Source organism: Sinohyriopsis cumingii, chromosome 6 (genome assembly GCF_028554795.1).
Source record: "Sinohyriopsis cumingii isolate HCF-2022 chromosome 6, ASM2855479v2, whole genome shotgun sequence".
Lineage (NCBI taxonomy): Eukaryota > Metazoa > Mollusca > Bivalvia > Unionida > Unionidae > Sinohyriopsis > Sinohyriopsis cumingii.
Genome location: NC_142966.1, coordinates 36569565 through 36588242, shown reverse-complemented (window position 1 = coordinate 36588242; position 18678 = coordinate 36569565). Strand labels below are relative to the sequence as shown.

At 34.9% G+C, this 18678-nt stretch overlaps 1 protein-coding gene across 3 annotated transcripts in view; it reads right to left on the bottom strand.

The window, feature by feature from the left end:
• Nucleotides 1–18678, bottom strand: part of LOC149796718 (inverted formin-2-like) — a 207495-nt gene that overhangs the window by 44314 nt on the left and 144503 nt on the right. For all 3 annotated transcript variants that reach the window (XM_089961357.1, XM_089961356.1, XM_089961358.1), the window contains 2 exons: nt 16489–16604; nt 1635–1794 (listed from right to left, as the gene is read on the bottom strand). In XM_089961357.1, the coding sequence (XP_089817483.1) occupies nt 1635–1794; nt 16489–16604 (276 nt within the window). The remainder of the gene's footprint in view (nt 1–1634; nt 1795–16488; nt 16605–18678) is intronic.

Here is an 18678-nt window from a genome sequence, read left to right as displayed (position 1 = left end):
AAAGTCCGAAAGACGTTATGTTAACTATGTGTGTAATTCGGTAGCAATTTAAACACTGATAAATGCCCATTCTTGATCGTTTAATCCACACAATTATAATTTTCTTCTTTTCTATCATCATATCAGCGAATTTCATGAACAAAGCATTTGAATGTAGATAGCTCGTAGTTTTATTTCATTGCCCTCTTCAAACGGCACCAAATACGTAGCCCCGTCTACGCAAGCCTAGAGTCGTCAGCTCTTATATTGTTTTATAGCGAGAGTATCACTTTTAGTGAGATTGCCATGCTCGTCATATGACTTTGACATTTAGTAACAGCTGGTGGAACACTGCGTCAAAAAATGAAATAATTGCTGAATGTATACTGACTTGTAAATTCTGACAAATGCTTTCGTTGGCAAATTGGGTGAGTGTTGGAATACAGGAAGGAATGTGCGATTAAAATGTTTAAACTTCTAATGGGCGATTTTAATCAGGGGTAGCACATTTTTATCGTAAATCACGGGGTAAGTGAATGGGGTTAGTTGTTATTAATAAGGTGTTATTGTTGCTGTTGTTGGGTTTAACGCCATTTTTCAGCACACGATAGGCTATACATGGCGGCCAATATTAATGATGGAGGAATAATCCGGGAAAACCGCGGAAAGAACCACATACCCACATTGGCTGAATCCGAGACTCGAACCCACGCAGAGGTGAGATGGCAGTGATCCGTAACGGAGAGTGCTTTAGACCACTCGGCCACTCGGGGCCCCCATCAATAACGTGTAAGGCGTTGGCACAGATAAAGCCTTACATAAAATGATATGGAAACTAGAAACTAAAAGTAGTCCGCAGAATTTACCGATGTGTACAAAATTCCAGATCAGTATCACGTGATCGTTTATATCCAATCGGATTGCAGAAAACTCGGTCAGTTCATAACAACTGGAATTAAATAATAATATTATCTTTACCCAGTATGACAATTATTATTACTGGCTACAATATACAGTCTGAGTCAATAAATGAAGCAAAAGTTTTAATGAGACGGTCTCGCTTGCAAACAGGAATAATTGATAACAGTACTTACTCGCTTATAAGTCTATCTGTCGTTGCATAATGCGACGGCAGATCAGGGGTTTTGTTGTATCTTCGAATTATTACCCCTAACAAACAGCACAGCAATATATCTGCCGGTGCATTATGCGACGGTAGATCTCAGTGTGTAAAGATTTTAGTTGGAATCGACTTGTATGAGAGTAGATACGGTATGTCAGTGGAAATAAAATATAACTTATATGCATGAATGCTTTGTGGAAAGTACTGGAACCTGCATGTTCACGATATGCCAACGGCATGATCACACTAAACCATGGGCATGACCATGATATACAAAGGGTATAACCATGATATACCAAGAGCATGATCACACCATACCAAGGGAATGAGCATGATATACCATGACCATGATATACCAATGGCATGACCATGATATACCAAGGGTATGATCACACTATACCAAGGGAATGAGCACGATATACCATGGACATGACCATGATATACCAATTTACATGACCATGATATACTTAGGGCAATTCGTCCGCCTTTAGAATGGATATGTAAAATAAACATTAAAACAACGTAGCATTACCTATAAATTGGTTTCTAAGTCGAACTCTCTCCTTGCGATCTTCGGTGGCCACAAGAATACAGTTGATGAAGGCAAGCAAGGTTGTTTTGTACGGCTTTATTTCTGCTGTACGTAGCTCATGCACAATAACGCTATACCGGTAACGGTGTTTCTTTGCTACCTGGAATTAAGCAAATGCAGTTAACTTAAGAACAGTGACGTGGAATCAGTTAATTACTTATATTTCGTCTGTTTAACTAAACACAATATAGCATTTGATTTCAGTTAAATGAACGATATAACAATGTGTCAAGCTAAGAAATGCAGGATGGCACAGTATATTTTGTCGATACACGTGTCCATCGTCGACGAGGAAGTTTATCTGCACAATTTAGCATACAAAATAAAATGATTTTAGTTTTCAACACGGCTCAATCCATTTAAATGAAAAAAGAATTGTGAGTAATCGAAATCTTGTATTCTTAAAAAAAAGGGACTTGATTTTTTTTTAAACAAAATGTCAGTGGCAACTTTAAGGCGATACAATAAATAAGGCTTCACATCCATATAAACATCTTAAATCCTGACTCAAAGAAAAACAAAGTCTCATCTTTGATATCTTGCATTTAAAAAACATTAATTTACTGAAAATACGCTATCATTTCGATATTTTCTTTCTTGCTGAAAACCGGTGCATGCCGTTGTTGTAAGCTTTTACAGCCTATTTCATTGTGACAAACCTTACCAGCTATGCTCGCTTATTAGACGAGTCCAACTGCAAACTACAAAGACCCAGATTTGACTTCGCATAAAGGGCTAGAAGATCCAAGTCTTCGTATTATATTAGGAGTAATCAGTAGAAAGAATAGCACAGACCCAGATATGTCCGCACGCAATGCACTGGATACACTGGTCAACAGTGAAATCATTACTGACTTGAAAAGGCCCTAATCTGTAGTATTTTGGTGTGCCGAACACGAATATAACCGTGAAAAATTTGTATTGGCTCTCGTTTTGAAGATATTCATATACCTCATTTTCTATGTTTCACTGTGTAAATTTCTCCAGTAGGACCGCAGCAACATCGGGAATAATGATGTAACATTGCATAATACCATCATGCTCACATCATCCACAGTTGATTGCATCATTTTCTGATGCAATGCAATACTAATGCCATGCGGCTGCTGAAGTAAGTTGACGTCAGCAGTGTACTATACATGTGTAGGCCTATTATACTAATGCCAGGCGGCTGCTGAAGCTGACGTAAGCAGTGTACTATATAAAGCCCAATCAGATAGGTTCAGCATTTAAAATATTTTAGACGTTGTGCGAGACAGTTCAAGCTACTGTTACATAAAACTTATTATTTTATCCATTTACGTACAATAAAGAACAGTAATGCCTCGAAAGTGTGTTAATACCGCGGACAATTTTTGCTATATTTGTGGGGAAGTGACATTTGCCAACCAGAAGAAAAGTATCAATTCTCAAGTGAAGAAGGCATATCATCTTTACTTCGGATGCAAGGTTGGTGACCAAGACAAGCCTTGGGCTCCGCATATATGCTGTGCTACATGTACAACACAGCTTTCACAGTGGTTGAATTGCAAAAGGTCATCAATGCCGTTTGCAGTCCCAATGGTGTGGAGAGAGCTAAGCAACCACCTAAATGACTGTTACTTCTGCTTGGTTCCTCCTCTTTCCGGCGGAATAACGAAGCGAAAGAAGTCGAGAATAGTCTACCCAAACATTCCGTCTGCATTGAGACCAGTTCCACATGGTGAGGGACTTCCTATTCCAGAACCTCCAGCAGAATATTCTCTTGATTCATCTGACGAAGACAAAGGTGAGTCGACCTGTTCTTCTCCTGGTCCATCAGCATGCAGTGATCCAGATTTTCACTGTGGTGCATCATCAACCCCACACAGAATAACACAGGAAGAACTAAATGACCTGATTCGTGATTTGGACTTATCAAAGAACAAGGCAGAATTGCTAGGATCAAGACTCCAACAATGGAATCTTCTAGAAGAAGATGTCACAATTACTGCATATCGAAAGCGCCACCAGCAATTGGAGCCTTTCTTCAGAAAGGAAAGTAATCTGATATTCTGTTCCGATATTGAGGGCCTCATGAATGCTTTAAAAATCACTCATGACCCACAAGAATGGAGACTATTTGTGGACTCTTCGAAACTGAGTCTCAAGGCTGTGCTTTTGCACAATGGAAACATTCTTCCATCTATTCCAGTAGCATATGCTGTCCACATGAAAGAGACATACGATAACTTAAGGCAGCTACTGAATTCCATTGAGTATAACAAGTACAGCTGGCACCTCTGTGGTGATTTGAAGGTAGTTGCCCTTTTAATGGGACTGCAGCAAGGATATACAAAATACATGTGTTTCTTATGCGAGTGGGATAGCCGAGCAAGGGAAATGCACTACATGAGGAAGGAATGGACTCACAGGCAGAATGTAGCCATTGGAGAGAAGAATATCCAACACCCAGCTCTGGTTGAGGCTCAGAAAATCTTGCTACCACCCCTTCACATCAAACTAGGTTTGATGAAGAACTTCGTGAAAGCCATTGACCGGACTTTGCCAGCATTCCAATACCTGCATGAAAAATTCCCTCGACTCAGCGAAGCAAAGATTAAAGAGGGGTTTTTGTGGGTCCTCAGATTCGAGAGCTTTTCAAAGATGACCGGTTCAACAACTTGCTGGAAGGTGACGCGAAACAAGCATGGAATGCTTTTCGCCTAGTTTCTACAAACTTCCTCGGAAATGTTAGGGCAGAAAACTATAAGGAACTAGTAGAAGACATGTTGATGAAGTATAAGAAACTTGGCTGCAATATGTCTCTAAAGATTCACTTCCTTCATTCCCATTTGGATTTCTTTCCTAGCAACTGTGGTATTGTTAGTGATGAACACGGCGAACGTTTTCATCAAGATATCGCAACAATGGAACAAAGATACCAGGGAAAATGGTCCACTACAATGCTGGCTGACTACTGCTGGACACTCCTCAGAAATGCTCCCGAACAGCTGTACAAGAGACAGGCGAAGAAATCTAAGATGTAGTCAATGACTTGATTTTTTATAGGTAGGCTATTACAGTTGACCTTTTACTATTGGAATGCATTTCGTTATGTAAACATTAATTTCTTGCAGATTACAAAAAAACTAGAGCCAATTTTGCAATTTGACTGTCATATTCGTGTTCAGCACATAAAAATTGATAAGAATTGACTAATTTTATTTCAGTAACATGACTTTTGTAAAAATTTGTTGTCCAGTGATATCAGAATTTATGTTATTTGCAGTTGGACTAATTTTTAAGCGCGTAGATACGGTAAGTATTCCACCTATTTCTGACATTCTGCTCTTTGAAAGGTATCGACTAATTTTATGAAAAAGCAACTAGTTTTATGTAAAACCGAAGAGAAAACAACACTTTGACTTTAAACCTATTTCATATTTGATATCTGAAACTGCTTTGCAAGTCATTATCCGTCGCAGTTCAAACAAGCATTAACTGAATGACAAATGGACAAAAACTAAAAAGCATTCTGTACATGAAGAACTAACGAACAAAGACAAACAAAATGCAAGGAATAAAACTATAGAAAAAGCCACAAGAAAAAAAAATGTAAGAAAGGGAAGTATAGAGAAATATGACATGGTCTTGCAACAAGTTCGAACAGACTTAAATAATCTAATGGTAACTATGATTTATTGAACATGTTGACCATCTCATCTAATACATTTATCGTCTACACTCAAATATTAATCGGGTCCATTTATAAAAATATCGTCTACACTCAAATATTAGTCAGATCGATTTATATAAATATCGTCTATACTCAAATATTAATCAGGTCCATTTATATAAATATCGTCTACACTCAAATATTAGTCAGGTCCATTTATATAAATATCGTCTATACTCAAATATTAGTCAGGTCCATTTATATAAATATCGTCTACACTCAAATATTAGTCAGGTCCATTTATATAAATATCGTCTACACTCAAATATTAGTCAGGTCCATTTATATAAATATCGTCTATACTCAAATATTAGTCAGGTCCATTTATATAAATATCGTCTATACTCAAATATTAGTCAGGTCCATTTATATAAATATCGTCTACACTCAAATATTAGTCAGGTCCATTTATATAAATATCGTCTACACTCAAATATTAGTCAGGTCCATTTATATAAATATCGTCTACACTCAAATATTAGTCAGGTCCATTTATATAAATATCGTCTACACTCAAATATTAGTCAGGTCCATTTATATAAATATCGTCTACACTCAAATATTAGTCGGGTCCATTTATATAAATATCGTCTACACTCAAATATTAGTCGGGTCCATTTATATAAATATCGTCTACACTCAAATATTAGTCGGGTCCATTTATATAAATATCGTCTACACTCAAATATTAGTCGGGTCCATTTATATAAATATCGTCTACACTCAAATATTAGTCGGGTCCATTTATATAAATATAGTCTACACTCAAATATTAGTCGGGTCCATTTATATAAATATAGTCTATACTCAAATATTAGTCGGGTCCATTTATATAAATATCGTCTACACTCAAATATTAGTCAGGTCCATATATATAAATATCGTCTACACTCAAATATTAGTCGGGTCCATATATATAAATATCGTCTACACTCAAATATTAGTCAGGTCCATTTATATAAATATCGTCTACACTCAAATATTAGTCAGGTCCATATATATAAATATCGTCTACACTCAAATATTAGTCAGGTCCATATATATAAATATCGTCTACACTCAAATATTAGTCAGGTCCATTTATATAAATATCGTCTACACTCAAATATTAGTCAGGTCCATTTATATAAATATCGTCTACACTCAAATATTAGTCAGGTCCATTTATATAAATATCGTCTATACTCAAATATTAGTCAGGTCCATTTATATAAATATCGTCTACACCATTTATATAAATATCGTCTATACTCAAATATTAGTCGGGTCCATTTATATAAATATCGTCTATACTCAAATATTAGTCGGGTCCATTTATATAAATATCGTCTATACTCAAATATTAGTCGGGTCCATTTATATAAATATCGTCTACACTCAAATATTAGTCAGGTCCATTTATATAAATATCGTCTACACTCAAATATTAGTCAGGTCCATTTATATAAATATCGTCTACACTCAAATATTAGTCAGGTCCATTTATATAAATATCGTCTACACTCAAATATTAGTCAGGTCCATTTATATAAATATCGTCTACACTCAAATATTAGTCAGGTCCATTTATATAAATATCGTCTACACTCAAATATTAGTCGGGTCCATTTATATAAATATCGTCTACACTCAAATATTAGTCGGGTCCATTTATATAAATATCGTCTACACTCAAATATTAGTCGTGTCCATTTATATAAATATCGTCTATACTCAAATATTAGTCGGGTCCATTTATATAAATATAGTCTACACTCAAATATTAGTCGGGTCCATTTATATAAATATAGTCTACACTCAAATATTAGTCGGGTCCATTTATATAAATATAGTCTACACTCAAATATTAGTCGGGTCCATTTATATAAATATCGTCTACACTCAAATATTAGTCAGGTCCATTTATATAAATATCGTCTACACTCAAATATTAGTCAGGTCCATATATATAAATATCGTCTACACTCAAATATTAGTCAGGTGCATATATATAAATATCGTCTACACTCAAATATTAGTCAGGTCCATTTATATAAATATCGTCTACACTCAAATATTAGTCAGGTCCATTTATATAAATATCGTCTACACTCAAATATTAGTCAGGTCCATTTATATAAATATCGTCTACACTCAAATATTAGTCAGGTCCATTTATATAAATATCGTCTACACTCAAATATTAGTCAGGTCCATTTATATAAATATCGTCTATACTCAAATATTAGTCAGGTCCATTTATATAAATATCGTCTACACCATTTATATAAATATCGTCTATACTCAAATATTAGTCGGGTCCATTTATATAAATATCGTCTATACTCAAATATTAGTCGGGTCCATTTATATAAATATCGTCTACACTCAAATATTAGTCGGGTCCATTTATATAAATATCGTCTACACTCAAATATTAGTCGGGTCCATTTATATAAATATCGTCTACACTCAAATATTAGTCGGGTCCATTTATATAAATATCGTCTACACTCAAATATTAGTCGGGTCCATTTATATAAATATCGTCTACACTCAAATATTAGTCGGGTCCATTTATATAAATATCGTCTACACTCAAATATTAGTCGGGTCCATTTATATAAATATCGTCTATACTCAAATATTAGTCGGGTCCATTTATATAAATATCGTCTATACTCAAATATTAGTCGGGTCCATTTATATAAATATCGTCTACACTCAAATATTAGTCGGGTCCATTTATATAAATATCGTCTACACTCAAATATTAGTCGGGTCCATTTATATAAATATAGTCTACACTCAAGTATTAGTCGGGTCCATTTATATAAATATAGTCTACACTCAAGTATTAGTCGGGTCCATTTATATAAATATAGTCTACACTCAAGTATTAGTCGGGTCCATTTATATAAATATAGTCTACACTCAAGTATTAGTCGGGTCCATTTATATAAATATAGTCTATACTCAAGTATTAGTCGGGTCCATTTATATAAATATAGTCTATACTCAAGTATTAGTCGGGTCCATTTATATAAATATAGTCTATACTCAAATATTAGTCGGGTCCATTTATATAAATATAGTCTATACTCAAATATTAGTCGGGTCCATTTATATAAATACAGTCTATACTCAAATATTAGTCGGGTCCATTTATATAAATATAGTCTATACTCAAATATTAGTCGGGTCCATTTATATAAATATAGTCTATACTCAAATATTAGTCGGGTCCATTTATATAAATATAGTCTATACTCGAGTAGAATCGGGTCCATTTACACATATCGTCCATACTAAGTAGACGTCGGGTCCATTTACAAACAACATAGACCCGGATCAGCCATCGCATAATGCGCCGGTAGATCAAGGTCCATGTTGTTGTCTTACCGATTACTCCTAACAATCTGCATAGACCCAGATCTGCCATAACATAATGCCATGGAAGATCTACGTCTATGCAATTTGCAGTTAGATTCGACTAATACGCGAGTAAACACCGTTGACTGACTGTCAGAAGCTAAATACATAGATGACGGTAAGATATATATATATATATATATATATATATATATATATATATATAACAAACTAGAATGCCGATGGATACATTTGCGTTTGAAAGGCAATAACGATAATCTCAAAATTCAACAAGTTCATAATAACCCTTTTGAGATCAAAGTAAAAAAGGTAAGAATGCATAAGCTGAACGCTTTCCTTAGCATTTAAAAAAAATATATATTTGTCTCCTTAGGTTTTGTCACCCTTACTGGACATTACACCTGTATATTTTGAATATATGACTTCAAATAAGCACAGTGGAAGTTAGACATCGTACTTAATTCTGACTGAAAGGAGTACTTAGACTACGTTACTGTATTTAGAAATAGGTGTGAATAGCTAATCAACAGGTAATGTTTTATTTATTTTTTTAAATTTCAAGTATTGACAAAAAATTTACCAAGTCAAAAAGATTGAGGAAGAACATTAATATAACCATTAATTAAAACATATATTTGTACGGGGCCCCAAGTGGCCGAGTGGTCTAAAGCGCCTTCCGTTACGGATCACTGCCATCTCACCTCTGTCTGCGTGGGTTCCAGTCTCGGATTCGGCCAGTGTGGGTATGTGAGAAAGCTTGTCTGTAGCTTCTAGTGGGTCGGTGGTTCTTTCCAGGGTTTTCCCGGGTTCTTCCTCCACCATTAATACTGGCCGCCAAGTATAGCCTATCGTGTGCTGAAAAATGGCGTTAAACCCAACAACAACAACAACATATTTGTACACCTAAAATGACTTCTCCATAACATGATTGATTCTTATAGTCTGAATAAATGAATACAGGTGTGACGACACCTTTGCGTACGTTTATAGTGGTCGTGCCAAAAGAGTTTTTATATGTTTTCGACTTTTTATATATATATAAAATGACATTACTTTTTTAAGTGGCAGTCAATTAATTATTATTATTTATTTGTACTCAAAATAGATCAATCTACTTCTATCAGTTAAAATCAGTTACTCAAAATAGATCAATGTATTTCTATCAGTTAAAATGAGTTGCAATCTATATCTGTGCTCATTGGAAGTCATATGGCCAAAATACATGGTGTAATGATCAATATGGGCACATAAACCCTAATGTATTTGTTGACTGATTACAAGCAAACGGCGAACATAAGACAATCGAAAAATAATGTTCCGATTTTCCTCAGCACAAAGTGAAGCTGGATAAAATCAAGCGCGTAAATTTGAGTTCAAAGAACTAAACGCATGCCTTATTTTATACGATTAGCGTTAAGCGCCCTGGCTCCAAAAGCAATGTATCAAACGGTTTAATAAGACTGTGTTGCAACTGCGTCATATTAATAAATTTAACTTCTTTGAAAATGAGCGTCATAATCTAATTTGTAGATTGGAGAAAAAAAAAAGAGTTCAATGACCTAACTTTTCGATTGGAAAAAGAGTTCAAGGACCTGATCTGTATATATTGGAAAAAATTTCAATACCTAGTTGTAAATTGGAAAAAGAAGTCCAAATATAAAACTGTTCAGCATCAGTAAACTAAATTCAATTTATAATCTCCAAAAGTTTTATCGTGCGGGAGAAAAAGCGAAAAAGAGAATGAAAGGAACAGTTTTAAATAATACAAGATTTGAGTTTGAACTTAAAATCTGAAACGCCGTAGAAGTTTGATGTCTATGGATTTCGCCTTATAATTTTGATGTCTGTGGATTTGTTGGTTAGTTGCTTGTGGATTTTACAGTGCAGGCTTTTTAGAGCCACAAAATATGATGAAAATGTATAATCAACCTAATACCAACGAGCGAAACAAGTACAAAGACACAGCGATGACATATAGTGAGGATAATATATGAAGGTTTCTGATCAACGGGGGATGTAAATGGTGTTTATAGAAGTAATTAGATAACAAAAGAAAAAACTGTGCTGATTAACAGTAACCATGCTGGTTAAACAAAATCTCATAGCAAAGTCGTATATGCCAAATCATTTGAATAATACTGAATCTTGAGATATATTGGTCCTAAACATCGTTGGGTGCCATTAATATTTGATAATATCGACGTTTCTTTACGTTATGAGCCATGTAATTTCTCCCTCATAACTGAAGAAGAAAAAAACCCGGCCATTTTACACATGCGTACGAATTAATTCAATGCTGATCGGCGACATCGGTAGGTCAACCGATTTCAGTCGAAAGCTGAAACAGAAGATATGATGACGTCACAGTTGTAAACATAAGAAGCCAACACCAAGCTATGTCAAATACAGTGAGTGATCCTTATTTGATAATCTATTATCATTTTGCCTCTTATATGATGCAGAACTCGGCCTAGCATTTACAAGTATTTTGTCTTCAAAGGCATAGCTGACGTACATTAATTATGGGAAGTCCGCGTAGTAAGCTTACCAAATGATGTGGAAATCAGTAACTGCTGGCTTTCTCTTCAGCACGAATTCGTCCTTTATAGTATTTCAGCGTCCTAGCTGTTCATCAAAACTCACTCGAGTCATCTTTTTATCTAATGCAGGCTTTTTCCTCACAGATCCGTTTACAAAAAGCCGGACTGACTCTCTTCATTCCCTTTGGAATCGAGTTGTCCGCCCACGTGCAAATGTTGCTGTTATTCGATTAGTCATTAAAGGAATTTCTCGAATGTATGATATCACTACTTTTGGAGCACTTCCACACCCCTTAATTCTAAATTAAATTCTTAAACGTCTTTTTAACCCAACATGTTCATTATTTCAAAACGCCGTTAATGTAAAGTAATGTTGAACAAATGATTTCCTTCCTTCCAAATTTTAGTTAGATTGGAAGAATTGTGAATTTTATGAAAAACGGCAGCATTGGAGCTTTAATATGTAGAAATGGGTTTTATAAGTTTGACCAATTTTAATTCCTGCAATGACTACCTCGTCCCCACAGATGGTTCTCGTGGAAGGATGTCATTCTCATAAGGTAGGTTTGATAACATGGAGCTTGTTACCGACATTCCTCATTCCATGATGCCTGTCGCTTACTAAATAAGGATTTATTTATACCAGATTTAAAATTAGTGTATGGTTGTTTTAAATCAGATGCCTGTAGAGATAGCGTTGTTTTAGCAGCATGGTGTCTTGTTTCATTACTTTTAACACCAATATGGCCGAACAACCAACATTATACTGTATTGTGAGATGTAAACAGCATGTCTGATGAGAATAATAATGATCAGGGGTTTTCCAACTTTCTTTTGTTTAGTAACTCAAGTACTGACAGGAATTCGACGGAAATGATTAAAACCAGCCTTTCTGGAAGAGAGTAAAAGGCGTTGTGGACGGGGATAACAGACAAAAGAGCGCTTAATATCATATCCTGTTTCGGAAAAAAATGCGCATACTATTTGAGAATATGTACAAGTATTTGAAAATATTATGGGTATAGAGACCGAGATATGCTTTTCTTGTGAATCTCATAGCGATGTATGTATGGTTTACGAATTTAGCTAAAAACAAAAAATAAGCTCACTTTTTCTGTTAGTTTCTTGTAGCCATTGTAAATATTATTTATCATACAGAAAAACACTCAGACCTCACCCTCACATGAAAATCAAGCGGAGAGCCGTCACTCATCTAACCCTGTACACATTTACACGCACAATACCTGTGCTCATTTACACGCACAATACCTGTACTCATTTACACGCACAATACATGTACACATTTACATGCACAATACCTGTACTCATTTACACGCACAATACCTGTGCCCACTTACATGTGCAATACCTGTACTCAGTTCCGATTAATGCCAGCTTTTTTTATCATTCCACCGTCAATGTTTGCATATTACTTCACACGAGTAAGGCATAAATAATACATATATACATTTTAATTATTTCTAAATGACAGAAATACCTAAAACACATTATTGTAACTGCAAATAGATCATAATATTGTATCAAATGCCACTATAACAAATTCTAAACAACTCCCGGATACCGATTTTACTCGCTTATAAGTCGAGTAAAACTGCAGACAGCAAAGATCCTGTTCTTCAGTAGCATACTGCGGCTGCAGTTCATGGTTTATGTTATTTGCTCAAGTGATTACACCTAGCAAACTGCACATACCCAGATTTGCAAGCGCATTATGCGCAGGCAGATCTGTGTATGTACAATTTGCAGTTGGTCTCGACTTATAAGCGGGTAATAAGGAACTTAAAAGGTGCGTAAGCGTTACTATTCAGTTTACATTTGACCCACTAAACATGTAGCTGTGAAGTTATGATCTGGATTTTTAACGTAGCTTTAACAATTTTTCAGTCATATCGCCACGATGTCTGCAATGTGGCAGTTTATAGTGATGTCTAGCTGTAGTTGTGAAGTTATGATCATTCACACGTAACATGTAGGTGTGAAGTTATGATTATTCACACGTAACATGTAGTTGTGAAGTTATGATTATTCACACGTAACATGTAGTTGTGAAGTTATGATTATTCACACGTAACATGTAGTTGTGAAGTTATAATCATTCACACGTAACATGTAGTTGTGAAGTTATGATTATTCACACGTAACATGTGGTTGTGAACTTATGATCATTCACACGTAACATGTAGTTGTGAAGTCATGAACATTCATAGGTAACATGTAGTTGTGAAGTTATGATTATTCACACGTAACATGTAGTTGTGAAGTTATGATTATTCACACGTAACATGTAGTTGTGAAGTTATGATTATTCACACGTAACATGTAGTTGTGAAGTTATAATCATTCACACGTAACATGTAGTTGTGAAGTTATGATTATTCACACGTAACATGTGGTTGTGAAGTTATGATCATTCACACGTAACATGTAGTTGTGAAGTTATGATCATTCACACGTAACATGTGGTTGTGAAGTTATGATCATTCACACGTAACATGTAGTTGTGAAGTTATGATCATTCACACGTAACATGTAGTTGTGAAGTTATAATCATTCACACGTAACATGTAGTTGTGAAGTTATGATCATTCACACATAACATGTAGTTGTGAAGTTATGATCATTCACACGTAACATGTAGTTGTGAAGTTATGATCATTCACACGTAACATGTAGTTGTGAAGTTATGATCATTCACACGTAACATCTGGTTGTGAAGTTATGATCATTCACACGTAACATGTAGTTGTGAAGTTATAATCATTCACACGTAACATCAGTAACCACTATGTTTTAAATATATGACCATTACGATGGGGGTTAATTCACTTAGTCAATATTTGGTTAAGTTTTGGAAAGTAAAGGAAAAAAAATTCGTTGGTCAAGTTTCAATTAATACAACAGTATAACTGAAACATTTTAATCAAGCCATTCGTGTTAGTTCGAAATAATTAAAATGTATAGTTTATGATATGCTCATCTGAAGTGATATGGACAAGAACCCTGACTTGGTGATATGCAATGCACCGTCATTGATAGTCTACAAGTCAATAAGCATATTCATTAGTATTTCCAACTGCCCTGTACAGAGAGGACATTCTGAGTATCCTAGGATGTATATATGATTGAACTAGTATGTGGTCATACTCACAAATACATGATGCATGTTAGAAAACATAAAATATTGGTCACAGTGACCTTCTTAGACTATAAGGGTGTAGTACTATTAAAGTAGCATCCAATTATAAAGTTTCATGGTTGGAACATAAAGTGCCCCAATAACTGAACTTTAAACATAAAATATCAAGTAACTGGATCATGCAAGATGGGTCATACAGATCTTATTTGGAAATACAGATTTAGAACTGCGTCCACTCACCAAGTTTCATGATTCTTTATAGTTTGCCGATAGCTCATATTGTAAATACGATAACTTAAATAAGCCATAAAAGATTAAATGTAGGTCACAATGCGCTAATTTTGTTGTATGATTGTGGTAATCACAGAGTGCGTATCATCATTAATTTCACGATTCTAGCATGACTATTGTGTGAGAAAAGAACATCAAACACAACTTAACTTAAGTCAGCGAGGAATATAATATGAATCGTAACGACCTACTGCTGATATAAAAAAGTAGTGCTCATCAAGATATATCACCTCGCCAAATTTCATGATTCTGTATATAATAGTATTATATAGCATTAAAAAATGTTTGTGGTCATTAACTAAATGCAAGAAATATGCCGAAAAATACTTAGTTTTTTCAATAACAATTACTTGAAAGAAAATTATTCCGTTCACTTTCAGGTTTAAAACAGCTACGCATAATTAATTTAGAAATTGTGTAGTTTGATTTGTATTTCATTTTGTACGATTGTATTAATTCATTGTAAAACTTTTTAACATCTACCAAAAACTGCCATCTTTCACTGCCATTTGTACCAGCCTGAACATATTAAATCAATAAAGAACTGTATTTAATATCCGTCTACTTTATCAAGATTCAGATCTTATCATGCAATCAGAAAATTATGCGTAATGTCCGTATGTGCGAGAGGGAAAAGACTAAGCCATACAAGTCAAAATATAATAGTCTTTATATGGGTAGTTTTCTTTGCGATTGTTAGCCTCGTTTCGTTTACTGAGGTAAAGATTTATTTAACTTATACATCTCTCTATCTGTCTGTCTCTGTCTGTCTGTCTTTCTCTCTCTCTCTGTATATATATATATATATATATATATATATATATATATATATATATATATATATATATATATATAATACATTCTACGAGTCGAAAAATGTACAAATTTCACGTCTTCATCGAATGGGAAAATAGTCTGCTTTTCTTCGAATAAAACAGTAATAATGTTTAGTGGTTTGAAAACACATTCTCTACTCCACTGTTAGGTTAAACGCACTTTTTTAATTACTTCCGCCATATTGAATTTCTCCACTGTTATCGGCCATTCAACGGTGCGTGCCTGGCCTCGTGTGCGAAGCGTAATGGCAAGCCAGAGTACCAGGCTAAACATCAGTACTCCGACTGTCGGATGTGCGGTTAAAGGTATAATAAAATTAACTTTTTTGATATATCTACATCGAGGAAAGTCTTCACACTCGATACATCGCGGTCAGGAGTGATGTGATGATGTCATATTAGGTACATACATTCTATCATTTAATGATTTTCAAATGTGTGCTTGTGTGTGTGTGTGTATGTTTACTTACGTATGTCAATGATATTCAGGGGTATGGTGGTGCAATTTGACCAAGGGGAAATATGTTATGGAACAAGAAAATAATAGAATACTGTTGTCACCTCATATTATCCATTATCCCTCTGTACGTGCGCAAGGGCTTCTCAATATATCGATCTGAAGCTCATTTTATATTGCCTGTATAAGGCTATAAGATGGTCTTTTAAGATAAAGTTGGAGACAACATCTTACAGCAGTACATAACCAACTTTCTTTGAAGACAGACTCATCGAAATGACCCGTCCTTTTCCTCTTCAATTTTGTTTATGAAAACCCTTTTAATAAAAATACCTTGTCACTGATAGAAAGTCTTCAAAAATTATTATCACTGTTATTATTGTTATTATTATTATTATTATTATTATTATTATTATTATTATCACTAATATTATTATTATTTACCTTGTAGCTGTCGAGAGCGCTGAGAGTCAGCCGGTAACCATCTGGGGAGTAAACGCATAAGGCAGATAGAAGCTCAAACACTTGTTTCTTGACCATAACATTGTTTGTGTCTAGCGCTGAAACGAAAAAAAATAAAGCCATGACTTTTTAATTTAAGTAAGATTAAGCTTGAACTATGACCTTTGATACAGAATGGTTATCCGTTTAAATGTATTGTATATCTGCTTCTCTTGAATTTTTCCCAAAGTGGAGAAGCCAAGCCTAAAGTGAATACTCATATCATTGCATGTGAAATCATTAATAGAATTCAGTCGTGAAAAGTAAAACTCGGAATCTTTACCACCTCTCCATTTATCTAAAACACTGGATGTTGTTAACAGAATGATATTTGAATATATTCAGTATCGTTGTCATGAATAAACGGCATGCATGTCATATAATGTATTGGCTAGTGACCATTTCTGTTCCCTGATCCAGTCTTTAAAACATCGCCATCAATTGCACTTAAAATGTAGAAAGGTGTACGAAGTATACAACAGTCTAATAAAATGAAAGTAATGAATAACCAAGTCACATAAATTGAAATTAAATTTCAAAATCTGCACGCAAAATACGTTTTATTTCATGGCTTTCATATAAGAGTGCAACGCAGGTGTGCTATACGGCTGCATAACGTTCATTTTATTCGACAATTTTATTTTCTTCATTATTATTATTCTATTGTCATGTTTCAGCTCTGTCGTTGCGGGTTAATTTTATATTTTCAAGTTTCCTGACATGTTTCTAGCCTGTACATAATGAACGATTACTCTTCAGAAAAGAAAAGAAACCCCCAAGACAATGGCTTTGTTGTAGGTCGACTGCTATACTGCGTGTACTTTTGGCACCGTTGAAAGACAAAAGCAAGCGAAATCCTGTCAGTGATTCTTGCCATTTAAATTGCAATATCGATATTAAACAAACATCGTGCAAATTGAACAGCCATATTTGTAATTTAACAAGGTATTACATCTACCCTGTTCTACATAACCACTTTGTACAAGCATCCTCACTTTCTTGAAACATTAATCATGAAAAATTATTTGACCACTCCGGTGGCGTAAGTTGTTAGAGCGTCCGCCTCGGATGCTGGAGGTCGCCAGTTTGAATCCCGGCCGAGTCATAACAAAGACTTTTAAAAATGGTACAAGCAGATGCCTCGCTTGGCCTCGTCATTAGGAGATTTGTGTTAGGAATGGTCGGCCTAATGTCACGATAATATGACTGGGTGGGACATGATGCTACGTGTATGTGGCACGATGCCCCAGTGCTGGACATCGCAATTATCTGCCACACTGCAGACATCGTAGCAGAAGACTGAAAATTATTAAAACTACGTTAAAAATTAAAATCTCTCTCTATCTCTCATGAACTGGTTGAGACCGCATCTGAGTGAGGCAGACAGACAGACAAAATGCAATATAGCTTGGAATGTACGACGGACAAGGCATATATTAAGATGAGCTATTCCACCTAATGATTACTGACTGATACACTTAAAAACGGATCAGTATTTTCATTCAAATTATATGAATGAACTCTTTGTACTTGATCCTAATGAGTACGTGGTAACATGTCAAAATCCGTCCGGCACACAGCATGGTCTTTACACTTGAAATGTCCACAAATGTTGTTTAAATATTGATTTAGCATACTTACGAAAATATCGTTTAATTTAGTACTTTGTCACTCAACCTCCCCGTACAATATTATGTACTAATTGTTGCGCAAATAATCACACACCCCACACACAATGCCCGATACTTTATGAAACCTGGTGTACCTTATTGACAATTTAGAATGGATGGGCATACGCTTATAAACATACCTCTTAAAACTCACATATTTTGGGAATTCATATTTTTTTCTCAATACGTCCATTACTTTCCGTTACTGAGTGTCACTATGTAAGGTTTAACGGTTTTATTTCTTTGTATGCTTGTGCACTTAATGTCATTCTGAAACTACGATATATAACAAAATGTTCACTTCATCCATCTACATCTCAGTGATCCAGTGAGATCAAACAAAAATGTTTAATCTCTGTTTATATCTGGCCTAATATTCGGAACGAGACGGAGAAGTTGGATTAGCTTGGATGCTTTCCAATAGTCAGGGGGTGATACCAATGTCTAGTTAGACCGTTTCCAA